This window comes from Centropristis striata, chromosome 21 (assembly GCF_030273125.1).
Source record: "Centropristis striata isolate RG_2023a ecotype Rhode Island chromosome 21, C.striata_1.0, whole genome shotgun sequence".
Taxonomy (NCBI): domain Eukaryota; kingdom Metazoa; phylum Chordata; class Actinopteri; order Perciformes; family Serranidae; genus Centropristis; species Centropristis striata.
In genome coordinates this window covers 4,824,700-4,851,581 of record NC_081537.1, presented here as the reverse complement: position 1 = coordinate 4,851,581, position 26,882 = coordinate 4,824,700, and the positions used below count along the sequence as shown (strand labels likewise).

General features: G+C 35.4%; 1 protein-coding gene across 1 annotated transcript; it reads right to left on the bottom strand.

Annotated features, from left to right (window-relative positions):
- Nucleotides 1-2,264: 2,264 nt before the first annotated feature.
- LOC131959294 (ras-related protein Rab-37-like) lies at nucleotides 2,265-25,886 on the bottom strand. Its single transcript, XM_059324447.1, has 9 exons — nucleotides 25,646-25,886; nucleotides 11,174-11,284; nucleotides 8,240-8,281; nucleotides 8,012-8,078; nucleotides 6,886-6,938; nucleotides 6,654-6,719; nucleotides 4,266-4,322; nucleotides 4,086-4,162; nucleotides 2,265-2,757 (listed from the first exon to the last, which is right to left on the bottom strand). Exons 1-9 carry the CDS (start codon nucleotides 25,799-25,801, stop codon nucleotides 2,652-2,654), a joined length of 735 nt encoding a protein of 244 aa, XP_059180430.1. The 5' UTR covers nucleotides 25,802-25,886; the 3' UTR covers nucleotides 2,265-2,651.
- Nucleotides 25,887-26,882: the final 996 nt, after the last annotated feature.

The window sequence follows — 26,882 nt, the reverse complement described above, 5'->3', positions numbered from 1 at the left end:
GCCTGTTAACGCGAACGGCCCGTTAACGCTAGCAGCCTGTTAATGCTAGCCCGTTAACGCTAGCTTATTAACGCTAGCAGCCCGTTAACGCTAGCCTGTTAACGCTAGCGGCCCGTTAACGCTAGCCTGTTAACGCTAGCGGCCCGTTAATGCTAGCCTGTTAACGCTAGCCCATTTACACTAGCGGGCCGTTAATGCTAGCCTGTTAATGCTAGCCTGTCAACCAAAGGCCCATTAATGCTAGCCCGTTGACGCTAGCTCGTTAAAGCTAGCCTGTTAACGTTAACGTTGGTCTTGTGGATCACTATAATCCCACCCTCAGTTGCTGATGTAACTGGTTCACGGCTCGAGACCTGCAAAGAGTTGGTGCCGCTTTGGAACCTTATTTCTGGCTGTCGGAAAAAGCGAAGAACTGATTCAAGACTCAGCATCGGCTCCGAACCGGCCCTGGAACTGCCTTGGTCGAAAAGGGGTACAACTTTTGGTGAATCACTAATTTCCACTCCGGGGTCACCATGAGGTTTACCTTTCTGGTTTAAATATCTCAACAACTTTGAGAGATGAATTTTTTCGTTAGCGTGAACTGGAGTCACTTCTGTGATCCCTTAACTTTCCATCCAGCATCAGAATTTGAACTTGTGAGTACTTTGGTTTATGACCAATACTTGCAGAAGATGGCATTCCTATGAGCCTGTTTGTGTGCACATCCCTGCTGATTATAGAAAGCTCCCCAAAGCTGAAGCCAAAACATCTTGGTCGCCCCCTACTGTTTGGCTGCAGTACAGGTCATAAACCCCGCCCCCTGTGATGTCAGCTGTTGTGACCTGAACCAAACTGAACTTGAAGTCAGCATCAAATAAATTTATCCGAAAGTAGCTTCTGCCATCATAGGTAGTTCTTATTAAACTGCTTTATGACCAAGTGCTCATCCTCTTCATCTTTTTTAAGTTATTTGATGCTATTAAACGGGGATGTTCCCTTGTGGTTAACGAATATTTTTCATTGTTTTTTCCTCCTTTCCTCTCCTCAAGTTGTGCTGTATTTCTTTTTCTTCATCTCTGTCTTCCTGTCCTGTTCACCTCTGTCATATTGTAAGTGTGTTTTTATACGTTTTGGACGGGTTGATGGAAAATTTCGTTGTACTAGTACTTGTTACTCTGTGCAATGACAATAAAGGCTTCTGAAGACCGACTTGCGATTCAGAAAGTGCAGATGCGTCTTTATATTACTGAATAATCTTGGTTTGCTAGGTGTCAGTCTATATCTAGATCTAGTTTTAGTAGCCCATGTACAACATAAATATGAAATATAAAAGGCTGCCCTGAAATATAATAACTTTTTTTTTTTTTTTAATTACATCTATAAATTATGGTAATCTATTATTGGCAAAAATAGATATTTTGTGTGTTATTGCTCAGAAAAGTTTAAAAGCAATGTGATATTAGTACATGGCTTAATCTGCATAATATACACACTAGGATGATCAGTGTGCATTTAAGAGCTAATGGTGTATTTTTAACCCTCTGGGACCACTCGGGACATTTTCAGCCATATTTGTAATTTTTCACTTTTGTTTTGGCAATAATTTAAGCTGTGTTTGTAAGAGGGTTTTTTTTTCTTGATATATTTTGAAATTCAAATTTCAATTTTTCTAACGGGTCTATAATAATTCACTGTGTACACATTTACTACCCTTTCAGACCCTTCGGGCTGAAATGCCCACCTCCAAAAAAATGCTATAAAACCTTTACAGATTAATATTTTTTTTAGACTTTTTTCTGCATAAACCTCTTAAACAACTTCCGCCCTGCTCAAAACTACCAAACATTCAAAAATTATGAGGATTTCAACCCTTTAAGTGCCAGTTTGACTGCACGATGTCATTGTTTTTCAAAGAAAAAAAATATTTTTTTTTATTTTCCATGTAATAAATAATTTCAATCAATCAATTTTGTTGCTCATCTTTGACATATCCAAGGCTGTGATAAAAACCAATGCCCCAGCCAAAAATGATTTATTATGTGGAAAATAACTACAATTTTGTGTTGTTTTTTTTTTCATAAAAAACATCAGTGACATTGTGCAATCAAACTGGCATTTAAAGGGTTAAAATCCTCAAAATCTTTGAATGTTTGGTAGTTTTGAGCAGGGCGGAAGTTATTTAAGAGGTTTATGCAGAAAAAAGTAGAAAAAAATATTAATCTGTAAAGTTTTTATCATGTTTTTTGGGAAGTGGCCATTTTCAGCGTGAAGGGTCTCAAAGGGTAGTAAATTAAAATGGACCCAGAGGGTTAAACTTCAAACAGAACCAGGCTAGCTTTTTCCTCCCGCCACTAGTACTAACACGCAAGAGAAGTTATAATCTGTTCATCTAACTCTGAAAAAAAAAGCAAATAGCATAAGGATATTTTCTCATAAAAATCCAATTTCTACTACAAATATTCAGTTGTTTGTAATGATAAATGTCAGTTTACATAGTTGAATAAGCTGTTCTCAGCAGAAGAAAACTGTGAACTTGTGGCTCTACAGCTCGGTTTATCCCTTTGGCTTTGGATCTTGAATGAATGGCAGCATCGTATTTTGGGAGCAGCAATCAGGGCTTCCTCCCACTCAGTAGCAGCGTGGTGGGAGGACGACTGAGGAGAGGACATCTAAAAGTAGCTGCAGCAGCCTGACTTCTCCTTCTGTGCTTCGATGTATTCATGGATCTGGAACTTGGGTTCATTGGGATGTTCGGCGGCCCGGTGCTTCAGTTCCCTGAAGGACAGAACCAGACATCACACAGTTTAGTAATGAACCCACGTAGGCCTGTCACCATAACACATTTTTAGGATGACATATTTTCCCAGAAACTACAACGATAAACGATAGTATCGTTGTATGAAGGGTGTTTCCACTACAGCCCAATACCCGGAATGAGGCAGGTCTCACTTGCCGAAACGCCCCTTATTTGAATATGAACTTTTGTCTACTTTTTTCGTCCCTATCAAAGAGCGGGGCCGTTTTTCTCCCCTGAAAAAAGCCTGTTTGCTGATTGGATAGAACGCTAAGCAGGATGTGACGTAGTACTCAACGCCACAACACCATTTGTAAAAGTCAGCGAAGCAGTGTTGCCAACTTAGCGACTTTGTTGCTATATTTAGACTTTTCAGACCCCCTTAGCGACTATTTTTCTAAAAAGCGACTGGCGACAAATCCAGCGACTTTTTCTGGTGTTATTGAAGACTTTTGGAGACTCTTTCTTACTCTTCTCAATGAGATGCCAGCCCCCGCGGCCAGTCGCTTTTTGAAAAATAGTCGCTAGGGGGGTCTGAAAAGTCGCTAAATATAGCTACAAAGTGACTTGGAGACTTTTGGAGACTTGTTCTCACTTGTTTTTAGTAAGAACGAGTCGAAGCAGCACAGTCCTCCTGCAGCAGTCTCTTCCAGTTGCAGTCACAGAGCCAGAGGGGATGTTAACCCCTTAGCGTCCAGTCTGCAAATTGCTAACAGTTAGCTCTGTAGCATTACAGTATGTATGTGCTGCTGCTGCAGGAGGTGTTCACTTAGCGATCTCTGTTTGCACCAACAAGCACCAGACACTCTGTGCACAGTTAGCGATGCTGGTTAATTCACGATCACAATGTTTATGATCAGATACGCTGTACATAATAAACCATGCTGCTTTGTTTATGATAAGCTGCTGACATTGTGCACAGTAAGCGACGGCAGCCACAGTTGCGTCTCCCCTGTTTAATCTGTCGCGTCCCATATAATTACTTAACTTACATTACTCTTATTTGGGACATTAATGATTGGGTAAAATATCAGGGGAGTGTTTTTGGGTCAAGGAAGTGCTGAACATTTTGGAAATACTTTTATTTTAATACTGCATTATTTACTTAAATGGTTTGCTAAATGGGTTGAGACATAAAATGTGAATGTAAATTCACTTAATACAGTTTGCAGTTATTATATTTATTGCCAATTGTACTGTTTCATCATCAGTATTAAAAAAAATAGTCTTTTAAGTGGAAAGATTAGGTTCCAGCTCAGTGCACAACAGACTGAAGACACAGTGGATGGAGTGTACATTATTGTCATACCTGGAGACAGCGTTGAAGGCCAGGTCTACATTGACTCCTGTCTTGGCACTTGTCTCCATGAAAGGAACTGAGTACTCCTGAAGACAAGAAAAGGAGCAAACAGCAGGGAACAGGATCAGCAAACAGCATCAGTTCTGGTTATAACAGATATAACAGTGAAATAAATGTAGAAAGACTCACTCTGGCCAGCCTCTCTCCTTCGTCTCTCCTGATCGCCCTGTCACTGTTCATGTCGGCCTGAAACAGAGATGCAGTGTAGTATATTTAGAAAAGGGCATCGCATTCAACATGACACACCGCGGTGAGGTTATAGTGGAAATTACTCCCGCTCTTGAGTGAGAAATTCAATCAAATATCACTTCAAAGTTCCTTTTAGTTTTCTTTATTATCAATCATCAGAATACACTGCCTAGGTACAGCGGAGGAGAACTTTGTCAATTTTAAGGCTGCTGAAAAAAAGGTGTCCCCGAGTCCAATGGAGTCCTTAGATCTCTCTGACTTTTCTGTCTGTGTCAGGGTGTTTTTAAGCAATTCTGTAAACCATAATTGTAACAACCCACATCTTCAACGTATGGGGCAAGTATTCGCGAACGCGCACACTGCTAGGTCTACTTTTCACCTCAAAAGGATACAACTTATATTGTTTATATTTCTGCTTCCATTGCATCTAATGTCTGACAAATCCCAGATCCTACAGTACATTTTCTCTGTTAGATGTCACAGCACAGCACCAGGAGATTTTGTAGCACTTTTTATTTTTTCACTCTGTTTGAGGATTACTCTCACTGCATCCTGAATAAAGTGACTTTAAGTACACCTGCTCTGCGTCTGAGTCCTGCCTTGAGCCCGGCCTGACACAATAAAACTTTACATATACCAAGTTGTTTATATACACAAGCCATTTTTATTTTACTTCACAGTGTAGTCAAGAGACTTGGAAAATTGTGGCAACAGTATACTTTGCGGCATGCTGACATTTCATTTCTGGAATTTTGCAATGTTTAAAAATTGTAAACAAGCCATGAAATAAAGAAATTATGGAAAACTTCAAATATACAAACTGGCATATAAAGGGTTAAAATTCTGAAAATTATTTAATGTTTGGTAGTTTTGAACAAGTCTGAAGTTATTTAAGAGATTTATAGAAAAAAAATCTGAAAAAAATATTGATGTATGGTGATTTAATAGCAGTTTTAGTGTGCATGGCCTTTTTTGGGTCACCAGAGGGAGTATCTGGCTCTACATAAAAAATACTAATGCAATCAAATCAATTTTGTTGCTAATCTTTGACATATCCAAGACTCTAATCTCCACCAAAACCCCAGCTCCCTACTATTTATTATAGGGAAAATAATACAATTTTTGTGTTCTTTTGGAAGAAATTATGGAAAACTTCAAATATATAAACTGGCATATAAAGGGTTAAAATTCTGAAAATTATTTAATGTTTGGTAGTTTTGAACAAGTCTGAAGTTATTTAAGAGATTTATAGAAAAAAAATCTTTAAAAAATATTGATGTATGGTGATTTAATAGCAGTTTTAGTGTGCTTGGCCTTTTTTGGGTCACCAGAGAGAGTATCTGGCTCTACATAAAAAATACTAATGCAATCAAATCAATTTTGTTGCTCATCTTTGACATATCCAAGACTCTAATCTCCACCAAAACCCCAGCTCCCTACTATTTATTATATGGAAAATAATTATTTTTTTGTGTTTTTTTTTTGTTGTTGAAGAAATTATGGAAAATTTCAAATATATAAACTGTCATATAAAGGGTTAAAATTCAGAAAATGATTTAATGTTTGGTAGTTTTGAACAAGTCTGAAGTTGTTTCAGAGATCTATGAAAAACAAATCTTAAAAAAATATTGATGTATGGTGATTTAATAGCAGTTTTAGTGTGCATGGCCTTTTTTGGGTCACCAGAGGGAGTATCTGGCACTACATAAAAAATACTAATGCAATCAAATCAGTTTTGTTGCTAATCTTTGACATATCCAAGACTCTAATCTCCACCAAAACCCCAGCTCCCTACTATTTATTATATGGAAAATAATTCATTTTTGTCTTGTTGTTTTTTGGAAGAAATTATGGTAAAATTCAAATATATAAACTGGCATATAAAGGGTTAAAATGTGATAGTGTGTAAAATGTTTGGTAGTTTTGAACAAGTCTGAAGTTATTTAAGAGATTTATGGGGGAAAAAATCAGAAAAAATATTGATGTATGGTGATTTAATAGCAGTTTTAGTTTTTTAGCAGTTTTTTGGCCACAAGGGTTACGGGAGAGTAGTAAATTTGATTTTACACTTTTGATTTTATTTTTTTATATTATGCGAACAGAACACAAACACCCAACCTCCTCTCTCTGTGGACTTTGTTGATCTTTATACTATGTCAGTAAGTATCTCTATGGCGACTATAAATCTATATATGTAATAAGCTGCTTGCAGGGCTGTTGTTGGGTTGTGGACACACAGTTCTCCAGTCACTAAATATCACATCAATTACTGTTTTCTCAAGACTTTTTTCCTTCACTTGCTGAGCTTCTCAAACAATTCTCTCTCACCTTGTTGCCCAGCAACATGATGACGACATCAGTCTGTGCATACTCGTGGATCTCTGTTAACCAGGCCTGAGAACAAGAAAAAGATAGACACGGATAGTCGAGAAACACATTGTTAGTTGATTCACTGAAGTTATAGGCTCTGGGGCTTTATATTTTCTATTTGAGGCTGTTTCTCTTCCTGACTCACTCATTCTCATTATGTTTCATAGCAGTAGACAAACCGTAGACTTACCCTGATGTTGTCAAAGGAAGTTTTGCTGGTGATGTCATACAGGAGGAGCAAAGCTTGAGAGAAAAGATGAATAAATAGATAGATAGATTACTTTATTCATCCCTGAAGGGAAATTCGGTTGTTTAAGAACAATAAAATACAATAGAATAAAATACTGAGGGAGAAGAAATAAAAATAACAATAGAAAAAAAACACAGAATAGAACAAAGACTATAAAGAATATAAGTTGGTAAGTAAGTTACAGTGGTAAGATGATGGTTATATACTGATATGATGGACGTAATGTTATTGTGACTAGACACTATATAATAATAGTACTATATATATATATATATATATATATATATATATATATATATATATATATATATATATATATATATAAGGCCAGTAAAATAATAGTAGTATATAACAGTATATAGTAATAATAGTAATGGCAGCAACAGTATATGCATATAATAATAATAATAATAATAATAAAGCCAGTACAATTATAGTAGTATATCACAGTATATAGTAATAATATTAATGGCAGCAACAGTATATGTATATAATAATAGTAGTAGTAGTAGTAGTAGTAGTAGTACTTAAACTTTTACTGTCATAAACTGTCATAAACACACAGTTTTGCTGTAAAAATATAACATCCACATGAAATTAATATTAGTAATAATCTCAGTTAATGGAGAAATACCATGTGTGAATGAATGACACAATTAACGGGATTATTCAGTCTAAATGACTATATGCATATATAATGCCGGTATAATATTATATCATATATATGTATATATATATATATATATATATACACACGCAACACACACACACACACACCTATATATATATATATATATACAAGATATGATATAATATGATATATTTTAAATACTTGATTATACAAGATATACATACAATAGATAATATACTAAGAGAATACGGATATGTAAATAAGTAGAATGTGCAAAAGGACAAGAATATTGTATAAATATGATATATAATATCAATACGGTTAATATTAACACATATCACATGTGATGTGAAGTCTATGTTCCAGTGTTTGCAGTGGAGTGTTTATGGTAATACATCTCTATAACGGTAACATTAGTCAGATGATATTTCTCACCATGTGCGTCTCTGTAATACGCATGTGTCACACTTCTGAAGCGTTCCTGTCCCGCTGTGTCCCAAATCTGGAACAGAAAAAACCACAAAGCTCAGCCTGGTTCCACTTGGCTAACTTTAATTTTCTGTTACAAAACTGGTCCCAGAGAGGAAACCAGCCTGTGCTCTAAAATAGTTTGCTATTGTGAAAGCACATCAAGTTTTCACTGGAACTGATTTACTTACTGACCTGTAGTTTGACCTTTACACCATCAACAGTCACCACTTTATTCTGAGAGAAGCAGAAAAAGGTTTTAATGCATGTTAATGACATAGATCAGGGGTCTCAAACTCAGATTAACTGGGGGCCGCTGGAGGCAGTATCAAATGACCAAAAAAAGACACAAAATTACTTTAAAAAAAAAAAGAAACAAAATGACAGAAAAAAACAAATTACTTAAAAAAGACACAAAATAACAGAAAAAAACTAAATGAGTTAAAAAACGACACAAAATGACCCCCAAAAAAAGACAATTAAAACAAGAAAATTACCAAAAAAAAGACACAAAATTACCAAAAGAGACACAAAATGACAGGAAAGAAAACTAAATTACTTAAAAAAAGAAACAAAATTACCCAAAAAAAGACAAATATGACAAAAAAGACACAAAATTATTCAAAAAGACACAAATTCCCCCCAAAAAAGACACAAAAAAGACACAAAATTATTGAAAAAAACAAAAAATTAACCAAAAAAGACACAAAATGACCAAAAGAAGACATAAAATTATTGAAAAAGACACAAAATTACCAAAAAAGACAAAATTTTTAAAAAAGACACACAATTGTTAAATAAAAGACACAAAATTACCAAAAAAGTAATTAAAGGGACCTTCCACACACAACACGGTAAAGTGCCATTCATATAAAACTCACATTAAACTTTCATATCAAGGTGGGGGCCACTATCATCTATCTATCTTTATTTACGGAGCCCAAGAGATGGCGCTCTTTGTTCAACAAAGGGCTGAAAACACACTCAATCACCATTGATAAAGCCTATTTTTTCAGCCAAGACCTCCATCTAGTGGGGTCAAAAAATAAAGCAAATGCTTCATGAAGCTTCGTTGTCCCAACACTAGCAGTTGGCTCTCCAGCTCTTGTTTCTAACATCAGCTATTTAACAAGGACACATGGATGAACTTTACTTTCTGGTGTAGCAGCTTTAAAGCAGGAAGTGACTCTGACGTACATAAGGGTGCTACTGAGTAATTTATTTACTTATTAGTCATGATTTGTTGTTGTTTTCTGTAGAGAAAAATGGAACTTTGCCACCAACACTAACACTAAACTGGCTCCATGAAGAGGAGAGTGAGTCAGCTGCTGTCACCACCTGGTTTGTTGGAGGACATTGTGTTACAGAGTCCACAGGCTTTGGTTTATCAAACCTGTTCCCACTGTTGAACTGGGAGAAAGAACACAGTCACTGGGGCCAAAGGGGGACATCCTCCAGTCAGAATTACAACAGGGGGCTCATTCTGTGGTCACACAGTCAGACTTAAAGTGGCAGGATCCCTCTAGAGCAGGGGTCTCAAACTCAAATTACCTGGGGGCCGCTGGAGGCAGTATCAAAATGACCAAAAAAAAAGACACAAAATTACAAAAAAAAACACAAAATGACCAAAAAAGACACAAAATTACAAAAAAAAGACACAAAATGACTGAAAAAACACTAAATTACTTTAAAAAGACACAAAATGGCAAAAAAGATACAAAATGGCCCAAAAAGACCAAAAAAATACACAAAATTACCAAAAAAACCCTAAATCACTTGAAGAAGAAACACAATGACCAAAAAAAAAGACACAGAATTACCAAAAAAGACAAATTATTTAAAAAAGACACAACATTACTAAGAAAAAGACACAAAATGACCACAAAAAGACACAAAATTACCAAAAAAAGACACAAAATTACTGAAAAAACACTAAATTACTCAAAAAAGACACAAAATGGCAAAAAAAGACACAAAATGACCCAAAAAAGACACAAAATGACCAAAAAAAGACAAAAATATTTTTAAAAAAGACACAAAATTATTTTAAAAAGACACAAATTACTAAGAAAAAGACACAAAATTACAAAAAATGACCGTTTACCAAAAAAAGACACAAAATGACCAAAAAAAGTAATTAAAGGGACCTTCATCACACAACACGGTAAAGTGCCATTCATATAAAACTCACATTAAACTTTCATATCAAGGTGGGGGCCACAAAATATCATCACGAGGGCCACGATTGGCCCGCGGGCCGCGAGTTTGAGACCCATGCTCTAGAGTCACTGTGATGCTGCACAACAAAGCAGTTTATCTCCATTGGTCGTTGATGTGACAGTGGACCAGGTACCAAAGTATAATCCATTTTTCTTTAACCCTTAATAGGACACTCATTGAAATACTTGCAAATTCCAAATTTCAACCCTAGAGAATATTGGAGGATATTACATACAGCCACAGTTAATGTGGACTGTGGAATGTGTAAAAAAAAAAAAAAAGATTAAAGTGGCAAATCCAGGAGAAAAAAAATTCGCAGATTTATGAGATTTAAAGTGGTGAATCCGCGAGAAAAAAGTTGCTTTTTTTCCCACCTGTTTCTTGTAAATCTGTGACTTTTTCGCACAGATTTGCCACTTTAAATCTCTTAAATCTGCAACTTTTTTCTTGTTTTTCATACATAATGAAGATGGATAAGGCAAAGGAAATAAAGGCAAAATTTTACTGTGACCTCTTTTAATCTCCCGCCCAACAAAAACCCCATTACAAAAATGTAAAACTAATAAAAACTAAACTAAAACTAAAGCATTAAAAAAATAAAAAAAATAAAAACTCTAAAAACTTTTAAATTAAAACTAACCGAATTTGAAAACAAAAAACTATTATAACCTTTCAAGGGAATCCACTATTCCAATGAGGGCCCTCACAAAGATAGAAGAACAAGAATGTGTGTGTGTGTGTGTGTGTGTGTGTGTGTGTGTGCGTGCGTGCATGTGTGTGTGTGATTTTGGTGAGATGACACTTCAACATGTGGGTTGTTTGACTTCCTTTTAACCTGAATATCCTATATTTAAGAGATCTACACACATAATTATACATGCATGCACACACACACACACACACACACACCGTGAATCCGATGCCCACTGTAGCAGAGAAGGATCCAGGGATGAACTTCCCCTGATCGAACTGCACCAACAGAGACGTCTTCCCGACTCCACTGTCCCCGACCAGGATCGTCTGCAGGAAAACAGTCAATAAAAATGGTGTCAGAACGGGCCTCAAACACCACTGTCTGGCAGAACCCTCTTTTTTTTTTTTTTTTTTTTGAGTTGTGAGTCAGCATCTGCGTCACTGTGGACATTTCTGCTTCCAAGCAGCACAAATAATATTACAGAATGAGTCACAAGCTGGAGGAGATAACCTTCAAGACAATGAAGTGAATGAAAGGAAGCATTCACAAGCATCCAAGCTAGTCACCAGGGCCAGCAGTCGATACTTCAGCTCCTATAGGCCCGTCTTTTCATTTGTGGCCCACTTAGAAGAGTCATGCTGAGGTACCCACACACACACACACACACACACACACACACACACACACACGTTCTTGTACTTCTATCTTTGTGAGGACCCTCATTGAAATCTCAAAAAACTCTTTAAAGAAGTGAGGACCAGCCGAAATGTCCTCACTTTGCAAAAATTTTCCTCACTCTGTTGGTTAAAAACATGTTCCGGTCCTCACTATGTAGGAAGTACAAGAACACACACACACACACACACACACACACACACATTCTTGTACTTCTATCTTTGTGAGGACCCTCATTGAAATCTCAAAAAACTCTTTAAAGAAGTGAGGACCAGTGAAATGTCCTCATTTTGCAAAAATTGTCCTCACTCTGTTGGTTAAAAACATGTTCCGGTCCTCACTATGTAGGAAGTACAAGAACACACACACACACACACACACACATTCTTGTACTTCTATCTTTGTGAGGACCCTCATTGAAATCTAAAAAAAACTCTTTAAAGAAGTGAGGACCAGCCGAAATGTCCTCACTTTGCAAAATTTTTCCTCACTCTGTGACACACACATTCTTGTACTTCTATCTTTGTGAGGACCCTCATTGGAACAGTGAATTCCCTGCTAAGGTTATAATAGTTTTGAATTTTTCATTAGTTTTAGTTTTAATTTTGTTGTGAATTTTTGTTTTCAAATTCAGTTAGTTTTAATTGTTTTTTAGAGTGAGTTTACTAGTTTTAGTTTTGTTTTTATTTTTTTGAAATGCTTTAGTTTTAGTTCAGTTTTAATTAGTTTTAGTTTTTTGCAAAAATGTCCTCACTCTGTTGGTTAAAAACGTGTTCCGGTCCTCACTATGAAGGAAGTACAAGAACACACACACACACACACACACACACACACACACATACATTCTTGTACTTCTATCTTTGTGAGGACCCTCATTGTAACAGTGAATTCCCTTGCAAAGTTATAATAGTTTTTTAATAATTTTTCATTAGTTTTAGTTTTAATTTTGTTGTGATTTTTTGTTTTCAAATTCAGTTAGTTTTAATTAGTTTTTAGAGTGAGTTTGCTAGTTTTAGTTTCGTTTTTTTTTTTTTAAATGCTTTAGTTTTAGTTTAGTTTTTATTAGTTTTAGTTTTTTGTCTGAAATCTCAAAAAAGCCTTTAAAGAAGAGAGGACCGGCCGAAATGTCCTCACTTTGCAAAAATTGTCCTCACTCTGTTGGTTAAAAACATGTCCCGGTCCTCACTATGTAGGAAGTACAAGAACACACACACACACACACACACACACACACACACACACACACACAGTGCCCTCCAGCTGTGACAGATATAGTGAATGAGAAATAGTCAGGCTGTTCTCTGTTTTTCCGAAGAATTATTTGTTTTGATGCTAAAAATGCAGCCTGATAGTCCGTTATGTTGTGATGAATCATTCTTACTCAGAAGGGGTCCAACCACTCGGTTTAGACTCTGACGTTTAGAAATGGTGACCCTGTTTTGAACATCTACAGGAAGTCTGAAGTGGTCCTGGTTGGGACGGCTGTCCACATAATAACTCACTAACTATAAAACTGATGTGTATGTCTATGCGATGGTGAGTGTTGGTCCCAGGCGGCAACCTCCTGGTCTGAGCAGGGAGGCAAACCAGGAAGTGCCTTAAGCTGCATTCTACAGAAAATTCCAGCAGGGGGCGCTAAGTTTGACTGCAAAAGCATTTTTGTCCATTCATTTCAATGCAAAATGAGAAAACTTCTCACTTGATTTATTACCTCAGAAATGTTTTTCAGGACAACACTATGGTCTCAATCACTAGTAAAAAATCTTCTTCAAGACAATCTGATGTTAATAGTGTAAATAATGGCCCCATTTAGAAGAAAATAGAAGATAAAGAATCGTATGATTTGGGGCGGGGCTACCTTTGATTGACAGGTCACTTACAAGTCGAGCCGTCATCAGGAGAGAAGCAGAACAATGCGTATCCACGGCAACGTGTCAATAAAGTTATATATAACGTTATATAGATATAAAAAAGGTTTGGTTGGACTAACAGACACTCCAAGGAGTCGCTGTTCAGTTTTCTGAGGTAATTAACGTACATTTAGTTTTTGTTTTTTGGCAAAATTAACATCCTAGTTAATGCTGCAGTTAATGCTAACATGAATTAGCGTCCATTATTTATATACAGTCTATTGTTGCTGCACAAGCAAGACAAAGTAAAAAAAAGTCAGAAGTTTAAAAGTGAAACTCGGCTGTAGTTGAGCTGTAACTCTGTTTTGTCTCCAGGTGTTAGGATGATAACGGCTGAGAGGATTAGAGTTGAGAAGCTGGAGCAGCTTTTCTCAGCAGTTACAGGTTTTACAGCCTCCGTTTGATCTCAGCATTTAGAGGGATTTTAGAAAGTCTCAGAAATGTGTCACATCTCTGCTGTGGATAAAATAAGGATACTGCACCAATAATCATGCATCCTCTGGGTTTGTTTTTTTACTTCTACTTCATTCAGACATCAACAGAAACTTCAGGTAGTTCTTTTCTCATTTGAGAGAAAATAAGCATCAGCCTGTGTGAAAAATATGAGGGGATTCATGGCTACTGACTCTCCAAATCAAAATGTTGGAGTGTTAAATAAATCTGTATTTATTCCGTTGAATCCATATCCGTTTGGAAATCAAAACACGGATGGAGAAAAGTGACCTGTTTTTTCAATAAAAAACCTTTCATTTACATGATACATTATACAAAAGTCGTACGTTTCTCTTTTTTAAAACACAATGCATGGACCAGGATATCAAGTATGAGAATAAGGGCCCAAATGTTGATTTTGCAAATTTACATTATGCAATTTATTGGTCATGTGGTCAGGATTCTATGATTCTATTCAATTGTCCATCTGAAATAAAATTAGTCTTTGATTATGGATAGTTTTTCTTTTAGTTACTCTGGATTTCCACCCTGACTCATCTCATCTGTAAGTCTATTTAGCCTACCTATCTTTAAGAGTTTTAAAGTGGCTACAAGGTTCAATTTTCCAATAATATTCTAATAGTTTCCAGCGAATATCAATGTTCAATGTGTATGTGCTGGATGGTGTGGTACCTTATGAAAAGTAAGTGTTTTATGGAGTTGCAGACGTTGTAGCGGTCTGCATGTAATGTGCAAATTCAGTTATTAGCGATTAGCATGCTAAGCGGAGATTTAGCTTTATTCACTTCTTATGTTGCATTACTATGTAATTCAAGGATGACATTCATGTTGCTTAGCGTAATGCCCATCATCATTTGATATGAGATACTTACATGTAATATAACATATCAGCTAATTGGGTTCATGTTAATGTACTTTTAGTGCAGCATACTGCGTAATGTGCTATCTTACCATTAGCATGCTAAGCTAAGCTAAGATTTAAGCCCTTTTTTCTGCATCAGTTTGATCCATTGAAAACAGTAAAAACTAAACTTTATTATTAACTGACAGCTAAGCATAATACAGACTGAAAGATAGCGTTTCTGTGTTATTTAAGGTTAAACTAGCAGGAGGCATTAGCCAACACTATCGATGCGTGGATTTGTTTGGCCAAATGGCAATTTGCACCGCAAATCGCACGAATACATACACTCAAAAAAATAACTTGTTCCCAGAACAAAATACAATTATGGAAATAATTTCCACCTAAATAAAATGCTTTAATTTAGCGAGAAACTGTTTTCTTGAGTGAACAAAATGTAAATATGTTGGGTCAACATGATGAATTTGCGTTACTGTTACTTAATTACCAGGTCAGTCCAACTAGATTTGTAAGGGTAACATACTAACGTCATTTTCTTTGGCCATTTAAACTTCTATGACATTATGAAGAGTTACTTTATTTAATAGGTTAGTTACAACTACTTTATTAAAATAGTGAAGTACATAAAATTAAGCAAAAAAGGACTCAAATTGACCATAAATTGACAACAAATGGCCACAAAAAGACACAAATTGACCAAAAAAGACACAAAATGACCCAACAAAAGACACAAAATGACCAAAAAAAAGGAAACAAAAAGTCCCCAAAAGACACAAATTGACCACAAAATGATCTAAAAAAAGACACAAAATGACCAAAAAAAGACACAAAATTACCAAAAAATAAATAAAAATAAATAATTAAATCATTTTTAAACAGAGTATTATATTCAGCAATTTAATTAGGTTGTTTTAACATAAAATATTCTAGTAAATTTTAAAGTGTTGCATTTTATCCTAAAACTACATGTTTTAAAACTGTTCAACCACAAAAAAATGTATTTAGTAGAAGCTACGTGTTAGACTAAGGAGAAGATTGCTTTTTTTTTTTTGAGTGTACTTCCTACGGGCACTGCACGAGTCCTCATTAAATGCCAAATATCACTCTTACTGCAGCCTAATGTGCTAAATCATCTGTCATAAGGTGTTTTACACACAATTATCAGAAAGCTAAACACATGTAGAGTGTTATGAGCCAGCAGCAACATTATTATCATCTGATCCTCCTGCGACTTAATGGATCTGTTTCCTGTTTATCACTGAAAGCATGAAACACGATGCCTGAATGTGTGTTTGTGAGGACAAAACCAGTGGAGAAAAACACCCATGTGTGTAGAAGTACACATGCATTTGTAATGATGATGAGTGTGTTTGTGGTGGGAGAGGGGTATGATGCTGTTTCCGTGGTAACAGAGGTTAACAGGGAAGTGGGCCTTGTAATAAAACCCCCTGGAGACTGGAGGCAATTAGGTGATACGCCGCAGATGTTTGGGAATTAGACATGGATAACGTGGATGATATATATATTGTTCATATCTGTGGTGTTGAGAGGAAAAAATAATAATAAAGATTATATTCATGAGGTTGGGCTGATCTCCGCTGCCTGAGGAATGGGGAAGTAATTTTATCTTCCTGGAGAGTGATAAGTCTCACAGACTAGAATATAATTTATCTTGGTACACAGCTGGGATTTGAATCCCCAGAACAGACGGCGATGCTGTAACTTCCAATATTAAAAGTGTGACGGATTTACTTTAGTGGCAATATATACCGCCCTACAAAGTCTAACTGCAGGAACTGGGTCAGTGACAAATAAGGGTTGGCAAGATGTCAAATGGTGTAACCACAAAAAAATTATTTAAAAGAATTGATAAATACTTCATCCACCTACATTGTATTTAAGTGGACTTATACATAAAACTACTTCATCCGGGAAAAAAAATGTTTTTTGAGTATTTCTACATTTACACATTTCATCAATATTGAGCAGAACATATTCTTAAAACAGCCATTTTTTTCTAAAGTTTTGACAAATTTTGTAAAATTTGTAACATAGCATAGTGTTGCAATGTAAATGCGGATTGTTTTTTTTCCCCTCATTTTAGTTCACATTTATTTTCCTGTATATAATCTGATTTTTATGGGGAAAAAATGACTGGTTACACCAACTGACACTGGGTTAGATCACGTCATTGACCCAACTACATTTTTGGTCAAAATTGAGTTTTAACTAATAATGAACTCCTTGATGTCTGTTTTATCTTGTGACAAAGTTTTAGATTTAAATTTTTGCTTTATTTCGGACAAATAATGATATTAAAAGTTGCAGTAACTACAAAATCCAACTCAAAACCAAAGCAAACAGTAAGTTCAACTGTGATACAATGTAGCCTTGTATTTCTTCATTGTGTTGAATAGTGAAGACAAAAATAACAGAAAGTATACGTTTATTTGATAGGGAAATTATTATCTAGATAGTGATGAAGTAAAAAAGCGAGATAAAATGATATTAAGACTAAAATATAACATTACATTATAATATTAAGTCTAAAATTCTTGTCTTTGAATAGAGTTGTTAAACACTTTTAAATACACTTCTAACAAAATTAATTTGAAAATGTTTATTCACTGAAAACAAAATATAAAAGCTGAAATTAAACAATAGCATTGTAGTTACTGCACTCCATTTATCATTACTATTAGAACCTTTTACAGCAAAATCAGAGTGCAGTAAACGTAGTTACTGGGGTAAACGGTCAAATAAATCATCATGATTTTTGAGCATAAAAATTACATCATCAATACATGTAGAAATAAGTGTCATATCACTGATCTACCTATAACCCATTTTGCTGGCCAGTTAAAAAATGTTAAAAAACTTTAAAGCAGTTTTTCTCAGTTTTACTCTTTGCTAGTTACTGCAGTTTTCATTGCAAACAACAACATGTTAAGAAGTTACGTTTTAACCCATAAGAACCCAGACCTGTTTATCCTTAAAGGAACATTATAGGGGATATACCACAGACCAAGTGGACCACATGGAACACATTTATGATGTTTTAAAAAAAAAAAATACTACCTCTAAATGTCAAAGATCTGTGATGTGACATATAAGTCACCTGATTGTACTTATTTTAACTATTGGGTCCCTATTCTATTATTACAGGTGTTAGTTCCCCCTTGTTATATTAATCTACAGGATAACTACAGGGTATGCAGGGTATCTTAGGCAGTGATAACTCCTCTTTTGTTACATTTAACTATGGGGTCATTAGAGGCTATGCAGGCTGTAAGTTAAGCAGTTTTAGTTCGCACTTTTTTGACTGGAAATGAACCTCTGCCCCTGTGAGAAAAGCAGTTATCAGGACACATTACTAGTAATGGTGACACCATGTTAGTTAGTGATATCCAGGGTGGGTGAATTCTGTCCATTGATCTTGTGCAAAGCCAGTAATGCAGGGGTCTTAAACTCAAATTACCTGGGGGCCACTGGAGGCAGTATCAAAATGACCAAAAAAAGAGACAAAATTCTGAAAAAAAGACACAAAATTACTAAAAAAAAAAAGACACAAAATGACCAAAAAGACACAGAATTACTAAAAAAAACCCACACAAAATGGCAGGAAAAAACAACCTAAATTACTAAAAAAGACATAAAATTCTGAAAAAAAGACACAAAATTCTGAAAAAGACACAAAATTATTTTAAAAACACACAAAATTATTTTAAAAACACACAAAATTACCCAAAAAAGACACAGAATTACCAAAAAAAAGACCCAGAGTTACCAAAAAGAGTAATTAAAGGGACGTTTCACACACGACACGGTAAAGTGCCATTCATATAAAACTCACATTAAACTTTCATATCAAGGTGGGGGCCACAAAATATCATCACGAGTGCCGCAATTGGCCCGCGGGCCGCGAGTTTGAGACCCATGCAGTAATGAAACAAGTGTCCAGTAATGAAGTTTTCTGGGGAAGTTAACCAGAGATTAACAGAGTTTATCAACAAGGCAACAAGTCAGTTATTGTGTCACATGGTGTTAGCAGCAGATCTGAGTCTGTTGATTCCAATGGAGAAATGAAGTGAGCACAGATTATGGCCCAGAGTTACCAAAGGAAATATGATTTTTACCCATTTTCACAAGCCAAAAACTGCAGCCATGTTTTAGATGCATTTTTTTCAAATCAGGAAATAATGAACTTTGTTTGAGACCTGTTTCTATCTCAGCGGCTAACCTTTATGGGACAGAAAGGTTTAACTCGACCCAAAATCTTGCGAGAACAGTCAGAGATAGCCACACTGTGTCAAAAACATTTACATCTAGCTTTGTATAAGTATAGTTATTTATAGGTTTGAGAGGGAGGGTTGCTTACATTGTGAAAATTACAGTAAAATGCTGTCAAATTGCACCAGAAATAGGGCGTTAAATTAAAAATGTAATATCACCGCAGTACATGCTTATAATTACCGTAAATCAAGGAATAGTACAAAAAATTTAAACTTTAGAAAACACTGGTTGCATGTACAATTAAAGGAGAAATACCATATTGTCACATGGACACAATTACCCTAAAAAAAATAAAGGGACTTTTCAGTCTAAATTACAGTTTTTACTGATATTTACATTTAGATTTACAGTAGAAAACCCATTCACTGTATTTTTTACAGTGAAGTTCTGGCAACCACAGCTGCCAGTATTTTACCCTAAATTAAACTGATTTTTTTTTTTATTATTATTATTTTTTACAGTGTATAAGCCCTTTGGGCTTTGATCTTTCCTGCACATTTTCTTGTACTGTTCTTTCTTTATGATTGTATGTTTTTTTAAGTGCAAACAACAATAAAATATATATATATACCAAATCTCAGAAGATATTTAATCTTAATTTAATTATTACAAATGTTGTATAGCGTTTAACCGTGGTGAGACAGAGTCATTTCTGTCTAATCACTACCAAACCAAAAAGCACTCAAAGATGCTACTTTTTTGTTGTGGACACATGATCTCTGAGGGGAAACAGAGGAAAGACAGAGTGGAGAAAAAAAAATCTGCTCTCCCCCACAGCAAGGAGACAGAAAAGTGCTTCAGAGGGACCAAAAGGAGAAGAAGGTTCACCTGAAACAAATGTTTCTGTTTGGATTTTACAAAGTACTGCTTGTATTGTTCAAATCTGCCCCTTTGCAAAGCACCTGCTCCCCTCACAACACACACACACACACACACACACACACACACACACACACTTTGAAGGCAATTAAAGACAGCTGGCCAGAGTGCATAATGGTTACATTAGGACAACCAGTTTGTGTCTCATTGGACCATTAGCCTTCGGGGAAACTCCGTCCTCAGTAAACTCACACTAATGACACACAGAAAGTCACTAAGCAGCAGAAAATCATTCTTTATATAATGACTTTAAGTGCAATGACATGATGGCACATTGTGATGTGTGTATAGGCTACAACAGCAGTGAACGTATGAGTCAAACAGATGAGAAATCTCCTAACTATGATGTAAATATCATGCTTACTTTTGGAAAGAAATGTATCAGACTGTTAGAGCAGCTATTCTCAACCTTGGGGTCCCGACCCCAATTGGGGTCGTGAGATGATTTCTGGGGGTCACCAAATCATTTTGGAAGTCAGCTCTGTCTCCACTGTGTTAAAGTGTTCATGTGTTTTAGTCTTTTTGGTCAGTTAATGTATTTTTTTCTGTTGTCATTTTGTGTTTTTTTTTTTTTCATTTTGTGTCTTTTTTGTTAATTTTATGTCTTTTTTTGGTTATTTTGTGTCTTTTTTGGGTCATTTTATGTCCTTTCTGGTCATTTTGTGGTCATTTTGTGTCTTTTTTGGTAATTTTGTTTCCTTTTTTTGGTAATTTTGTGTCTTTTTTGGTAATTTTGTGTCTTTTTGGGTAATTTTGTGTCTTTTTTAGATCATTTTGTGGTCAATTTGTGTCTTCTTGGGACTTTTTGTTTCCTTTTTTAGGTCATTTTGTGTCTTTTTTGGTCAATTTGTGTCTTTTTGTGGTCATTTTTTGTCATTTTGTGGTCAATTTGATTCTTTTTCGGTTCATTTTGTGTCTTTTCTGACAAATCCCAAAGTATCAAGTTGTTACTTTCCAAGGAGTCTCTGGCTTGAAGCTGACTGTTACACACTCAGGAGGTCAGAATGGACCTTTAAACTGATAGCAAAGGACTCAGATCAAAAGTAACGTAAAATATAAAAAATATATATAAATGCACAGACAGAGAGATGTTTTAGTTGTTGTCTGCTTCATTATTTGTCCAAAATTCGTCGTATCACCTGAGTTTATATGATCTGAACTGTTCGTGTGAGATTCTGGACAACATGCATGTTAAATTGGGGGTCGCAACTTAAAAAGGTTGAGAGCTACTGTGTTAGAGGACTAATTTCTTATGTTGGGAATTAAGGATGCCTCTTTTATGAATAAATGATACCTTGCACAGGTTGTCAAATATGAAAATAAGTCATACATTTTTGCGTTATCATAAATGCTATCCCTCCCATAAGGATACCAAATATATAAGCCTACACTAGATTAGACTCTATATTTTATAGATGTGTGCTTTTATTTGCTTTACTTGTTATTGATTGATATAATGCAGTGTAAGTTGGTGTAACCAGTAATTTTTTCCCCATAAAAATAAGATCATATACAGGGAAATAAATGTGAGCTAAAATGAGAAAAAAATACAATCCACATTTACATTGCAACACTATGGTATATAACACATTTTTACACAATTTGTCAAAAAAAATTGAAAAAAATGGTTGTATTTAGAATATGTTCTGCTCAATATTGATGAAATGTTTAAATGTAGAAATACTAAAAAAATAATAATTTGATGTTTTTTAAAATTAAGTAATTATATGTATACGGTAAGTCGACTTAAATACAATAATTATATTCTTTATTACTAATCAGTGTTCCAAATTGATAGTTTAGTAACTTTATGAGACTGATTTAGGTGAATTGGCTATATTTTTCTCTGTTTTACAGATGGTGTCCCAACGAGCTATGACTTAGAGCAAATCAAGTCATATCATTTCTTATAATTAATAATTATTTATGATAATTATTAATAATTCTGACATCTAACCACACTTTTGAACCGTGAGATCCACACAAGTGTCACTCAGGTTCATCCGCCCTTTAATTTACATATTTGACACCCTGTGCAAGGTATAATTTATTCATAAAAGAGGCATCCTTAATTCCCAACACTTACAGCGACTGATTTATTCAATGCAAAGTAGTGTCACTTTAACATAAGGTGAAAGCTGAGACAAAACAATACACAACCAAGTGCAAAGAGTCTTAGTGTCTCTCCACTGTAAAATATCCAGAAACAGTTCTGACGTTAAAAAATGCTTGAAGGAAGATTCAACAATCGCTCACTAAAATGTCTGTAAATCACGTTTACAGAAAGAAAAAAACGCCGCCTCTTGAAATTTGCTTCCTCCTCTGTCTGCCATCTTCCTCCATTTCTGCCATTTGAGTTTCTTCCTCCTCACCTCAAATTTACTCACATTCATTGTGACAGCTCCACCATGAAGAGTCATGAAGTGGAGACTATGGTAAGTCAAATTCCTGATTCCTGACTAAATCTGACTAGAGCGCCTGCATGTTTTGATCAAAATATTGATATTTGGTGCCAGTGTATCAACAGTGTACATGATATATTCCTGTATCAGTATTTTGTTCCAGCCTTAGTCACTACACAGCCTGTAGGTATGCAGCATTTACTGTCTGTACCTCAACAAAACTGAAAATGAGTTTTTCCTCAATGTGTGTGAATCTCCATCACAGAAATTCACAATAACTTGTATTACTGTATACTAGTGCAGTGCCTGTAGGAAGTATGTATCCGTATTGGAATTGTGAGATTAAGTAGATTTTTCAATTATGGCCAAATGAGGTTGTGTGTTAAAGTGGGATGCTAATGTCTCTTGCTAGTGTAACCTTAAATAACACAGAAACACTATCTTTCCGTCCGTATTATTAGCTGTCTGTTAATAAAGTTTTGTTTTTACTGTTTTCAATGGATCAAACTGATGCAGAAGAAAGGGCTTAAATCTTAGCTTAGCTTAGCATGCTAATGGTGAGATAGCACATTATGCAGTATGCTGCACTAAAAGTACATTAACATGAACCCAATTAGCTGATATACTATATTGCATGTAAGTATCTCATATCAAATGATTATGGGCATTACGCTAAGCAACATGAATGTCATCCCTGAATTACATAGTAATGCAACATAAGAAGTGAATGAAGCTAAATCTCCGCTTAGCATGCTAATGGTGAGATAGCATTACGCTAAGCAACATCAACATCTACATCATTCAACCTTTAACCCTTTAATTTTCCAAAAGGCAACATAGATCAGAAAGGTAAGGCTTTATTTGTTCCAAATGTTAGTGATACACTGTAAAAAAATGTTTGTAGAAATTACAGTAAAATGTAATTTAAAATTAAATTAAAATAAAAAATGTAATATCACCGCAGTAGATGCTTATAATTACCGTAAATCAAGGAATAGTACAACATTTTTAAACTTTAGAACACACTGGTTTCATGTAAAATTACTATTATTATTATTATTATTTTAAAAATAAAGGGATTTTATTCATCTAAATTACAGTTTTTGCTGATATTCACATTTAAATTAACGGTAGAAAAACCAATTCGCTGCATTTTTTACAGTTAAGTTCTGGCAACCACAGCTGCCGGTATTTTACCCTAAATTAAACAGATTTTTTTTTACAGTGTATTATTATTAATAAAGATGGTTGGCTCTGTGGAGAGTAATGCTACATTAGCCCTTACACAGTGACCCTACTGAACCCTGAACCTGCCATACTGGAGCTCTAATGAAGACCATTATTTCTCCATAATTGCTCATATAAGAATAGAAGTAAATAATAACAAGGAGACACAATCTCCTAGTATACAGAGAATACACTGTAAAAAAAAACCCTGTTGTTTTTACGGTAAAAAACCGGCAGCTGTGGTTGCCAGAACTTTACCGTAATAAATACAGTGCAACGTTTTGTAATATTACGGTAAAATCGTATTACCACTGATGATTTCCCGTTTAAGATGCCATTTTAGTCCATATTTTAGCGTAAAAATAAAAAGTTTTTCCATCAAAAGAAACACTGCTCTGCCATATAATTGACAAGAAATACTTTATAAATGCCAGATTTTACCATTAAATATTACAGTATATTTCTGTTGGAGATATGGTGTTTAGTACATTTAACAGTGAAAAAAAGTATTTTTTACAAAAAATCAATGCAAAAATTACAGCTTGTATATATATTACAGTATATTTTTGCACGACAAACATGGTGCCAGTGTATTTTACAGTGGAGTACTGTATTTAAAAAAAAATTTAATACTAAATATTGTTTTGGCTGATATATACATTTACGATGTTTCATTGTTACTGAAACTGAATTAACCCATTTATCATTTTACGGTCTTTTACGGTCATGGTTTAGCAGTTTTTTACCCTCTACAGACATTTTTTACAGTGTATTTACATTAAAATAAAACAAAACATTGCAAGTTCAGCTTGAAGTGATGAGGGCAGGTGAGGGTTTAATTCAATGTCTTGCTCACAACAACATTTTGGTTAAAAATACAAAGAAAAACTGTCCTCTTTCATCAAATCTGAACCAGCAAGAAGCCGGAAGCTGAGAGAAGATCAGCACTGACTGTTCATTACTGAGGGAATTATGTGGTTTGAGCAGATTTGACACGCAACAAGCATGGAAACGGACCAAGTGAAGCGACAGCCAAGTGAAGATCAGCACCATGGAGAGCTCAAAACCTGCAGCCCACCACGAGGCCTTCCGGCTGGGGCATTTTTTAGGTTTATAGACTACTTTAAGGATGAGGAACATTTCAGAGATTACAGTAATTAAATGGATAAGTAACAGGGGGAAAAAAGCATTAATAGAAAGTAAACCAACGTTTAAATTGTCAATCTGTGGCACATTTAAAAGCCATTGTTTTGTCTTATAGATAGATAGATAGATAGATAGATAGATAGATAGATAGATAGATAGATAGATAGATAGATAGATAGATAGATAGATAAATAGATAGATAGATAGATAGATAGATAGATAGATTACACTATTCATCCCCGGAGGGAAATTCAGTTGTTACAGTAGTCCGGTATTCAAGTACATAAAAAATACAATAGAATAAAATACTAAGGTAGATAAATAAAAAAAACAATAGAAAAAAACACAGAATAGAACAATAAAATAATGATAAATAATTATAAATAATATAAAATAATATAATAAATAAAATAATATGATACAAAATAATAATAAGAATAATAATAGTACAGTATATACTTTATAATATAATATGTAATAATAAATAGTAACAATATGATAAAATAAAAATAAATAAAATAATTATAAATAATTATAAATAAAATATGAGACAAAATAATAATAATTATAATAATAATAACAATAGTACAGTATATAATATATAATATGTAATAATAAATAGTAACAATATGATAAAATAAAAATAAATAAAATAATTATAAATAAAATAATATAATATAATAAATAAAATAATATGATACAAAATAATAATAATAATAATAACAATAGTAGTAGTAGTAGTACAGTATATACTATATAATATAATATGTAATAAAAAATAGTAACAATATGATAAATAAAATAATAACCTATAAACCTATTATAACCTATGAAACATACCTTGTGCACTAATTCCTCGTCATATGCCGGTGCTGGTGGAGACTTCGCCTGGCTGTCGGTGGTCTCCCTGGACTCGTACCCGCTGTCGGGCTGGATCTCCGGGTAAGCCGTGGTGTAGTGCGCTGAGATCGGCTCCATCGACTCCATCCGCTCCATCCTCTCGGTGTCCGACGCGCGCTTTGCTTCTACAAGCCTGGAGTCTGATGGAGAGAATAAAACTGACAAACCGCGCGCAACTCTCTCTCTCTCTCTCTCTCTCTCTCGCTCTCTCTCTCTCTCTCTCTCGCTCTCTCTCTCTCTCTCTCTCTCTCTCTCTCTCTCCTCCCCACGCAGCCTTCTGGGCGCTCCACGCTCCTTTCTAAGCTCCTCCCGTGGAGTGAATCACGGTCTGCGGGCTTCTGCCTACATCACTTAACATTTAAAAGGCATGTCGTGATGCGCACCCACATCCACAGCCGTATAGGACACAATGGGAGGGGGAGGGGAGGATGATGGGAGCTGGAGGGGGGGATGGATGGATGGATGGAGAGAGAGAGAGAGAGAGAGAGAGAGAGAGAGAGAGAGAGAGAGAGAGAGGATGAATACGATGTGAAGTTTGTAGATTGGGACTTGTAGAGTGTGGATGGTATGAGATGGGGAAACATTGTTTTGAAAGATTTCTGTAGAATTATTAACCCTCTGAACTCTTGGGCTATTACACTTCTTTCTTGAGGGACCCACATTTTTACCATTGTAAACTTTGGCGACCCCCCCATTGTCCATTGAAGCCGAACTCAATGTGACTTTCATGGTACCCTCTCTTTTTCTTTTTGAGATATCCAGCATTCTCGTCTCCCTGACGCTTCGCCATTTTTCCATTAGCTCTGTGTTTCTGTTGTTAGGTGAGGTTACCGCTAGGTGAGGTTACCTCTAGGTGAGGTTACCTCTAGGTGAGGTTACCGCTAGTTGAGGTTACCACTAGGTGAGGTTACCTCTAGGTGAGGTTACCACTAGGTGAGGTTACCGCTAGGTGAGGTTACCACTAGGTGAGGTTACCGCTAGGTGAGGTTAACGCTAGGTGAGGTTACCGCTAGGTGAGGTTACCGCTAGGTGAGGTTACCGCCAGGTGAGGTTACCCCTAGGTGAGGTTACCGCTAGGTGAGGTTACCACTAGGTGAGGTTGCCCCTAGGTGAGGTTACCGCTAGGTGAGGTTACCGCTAGGTGAAGTTACCGCTAGGTGAGGTTTCCTCTAGGTGA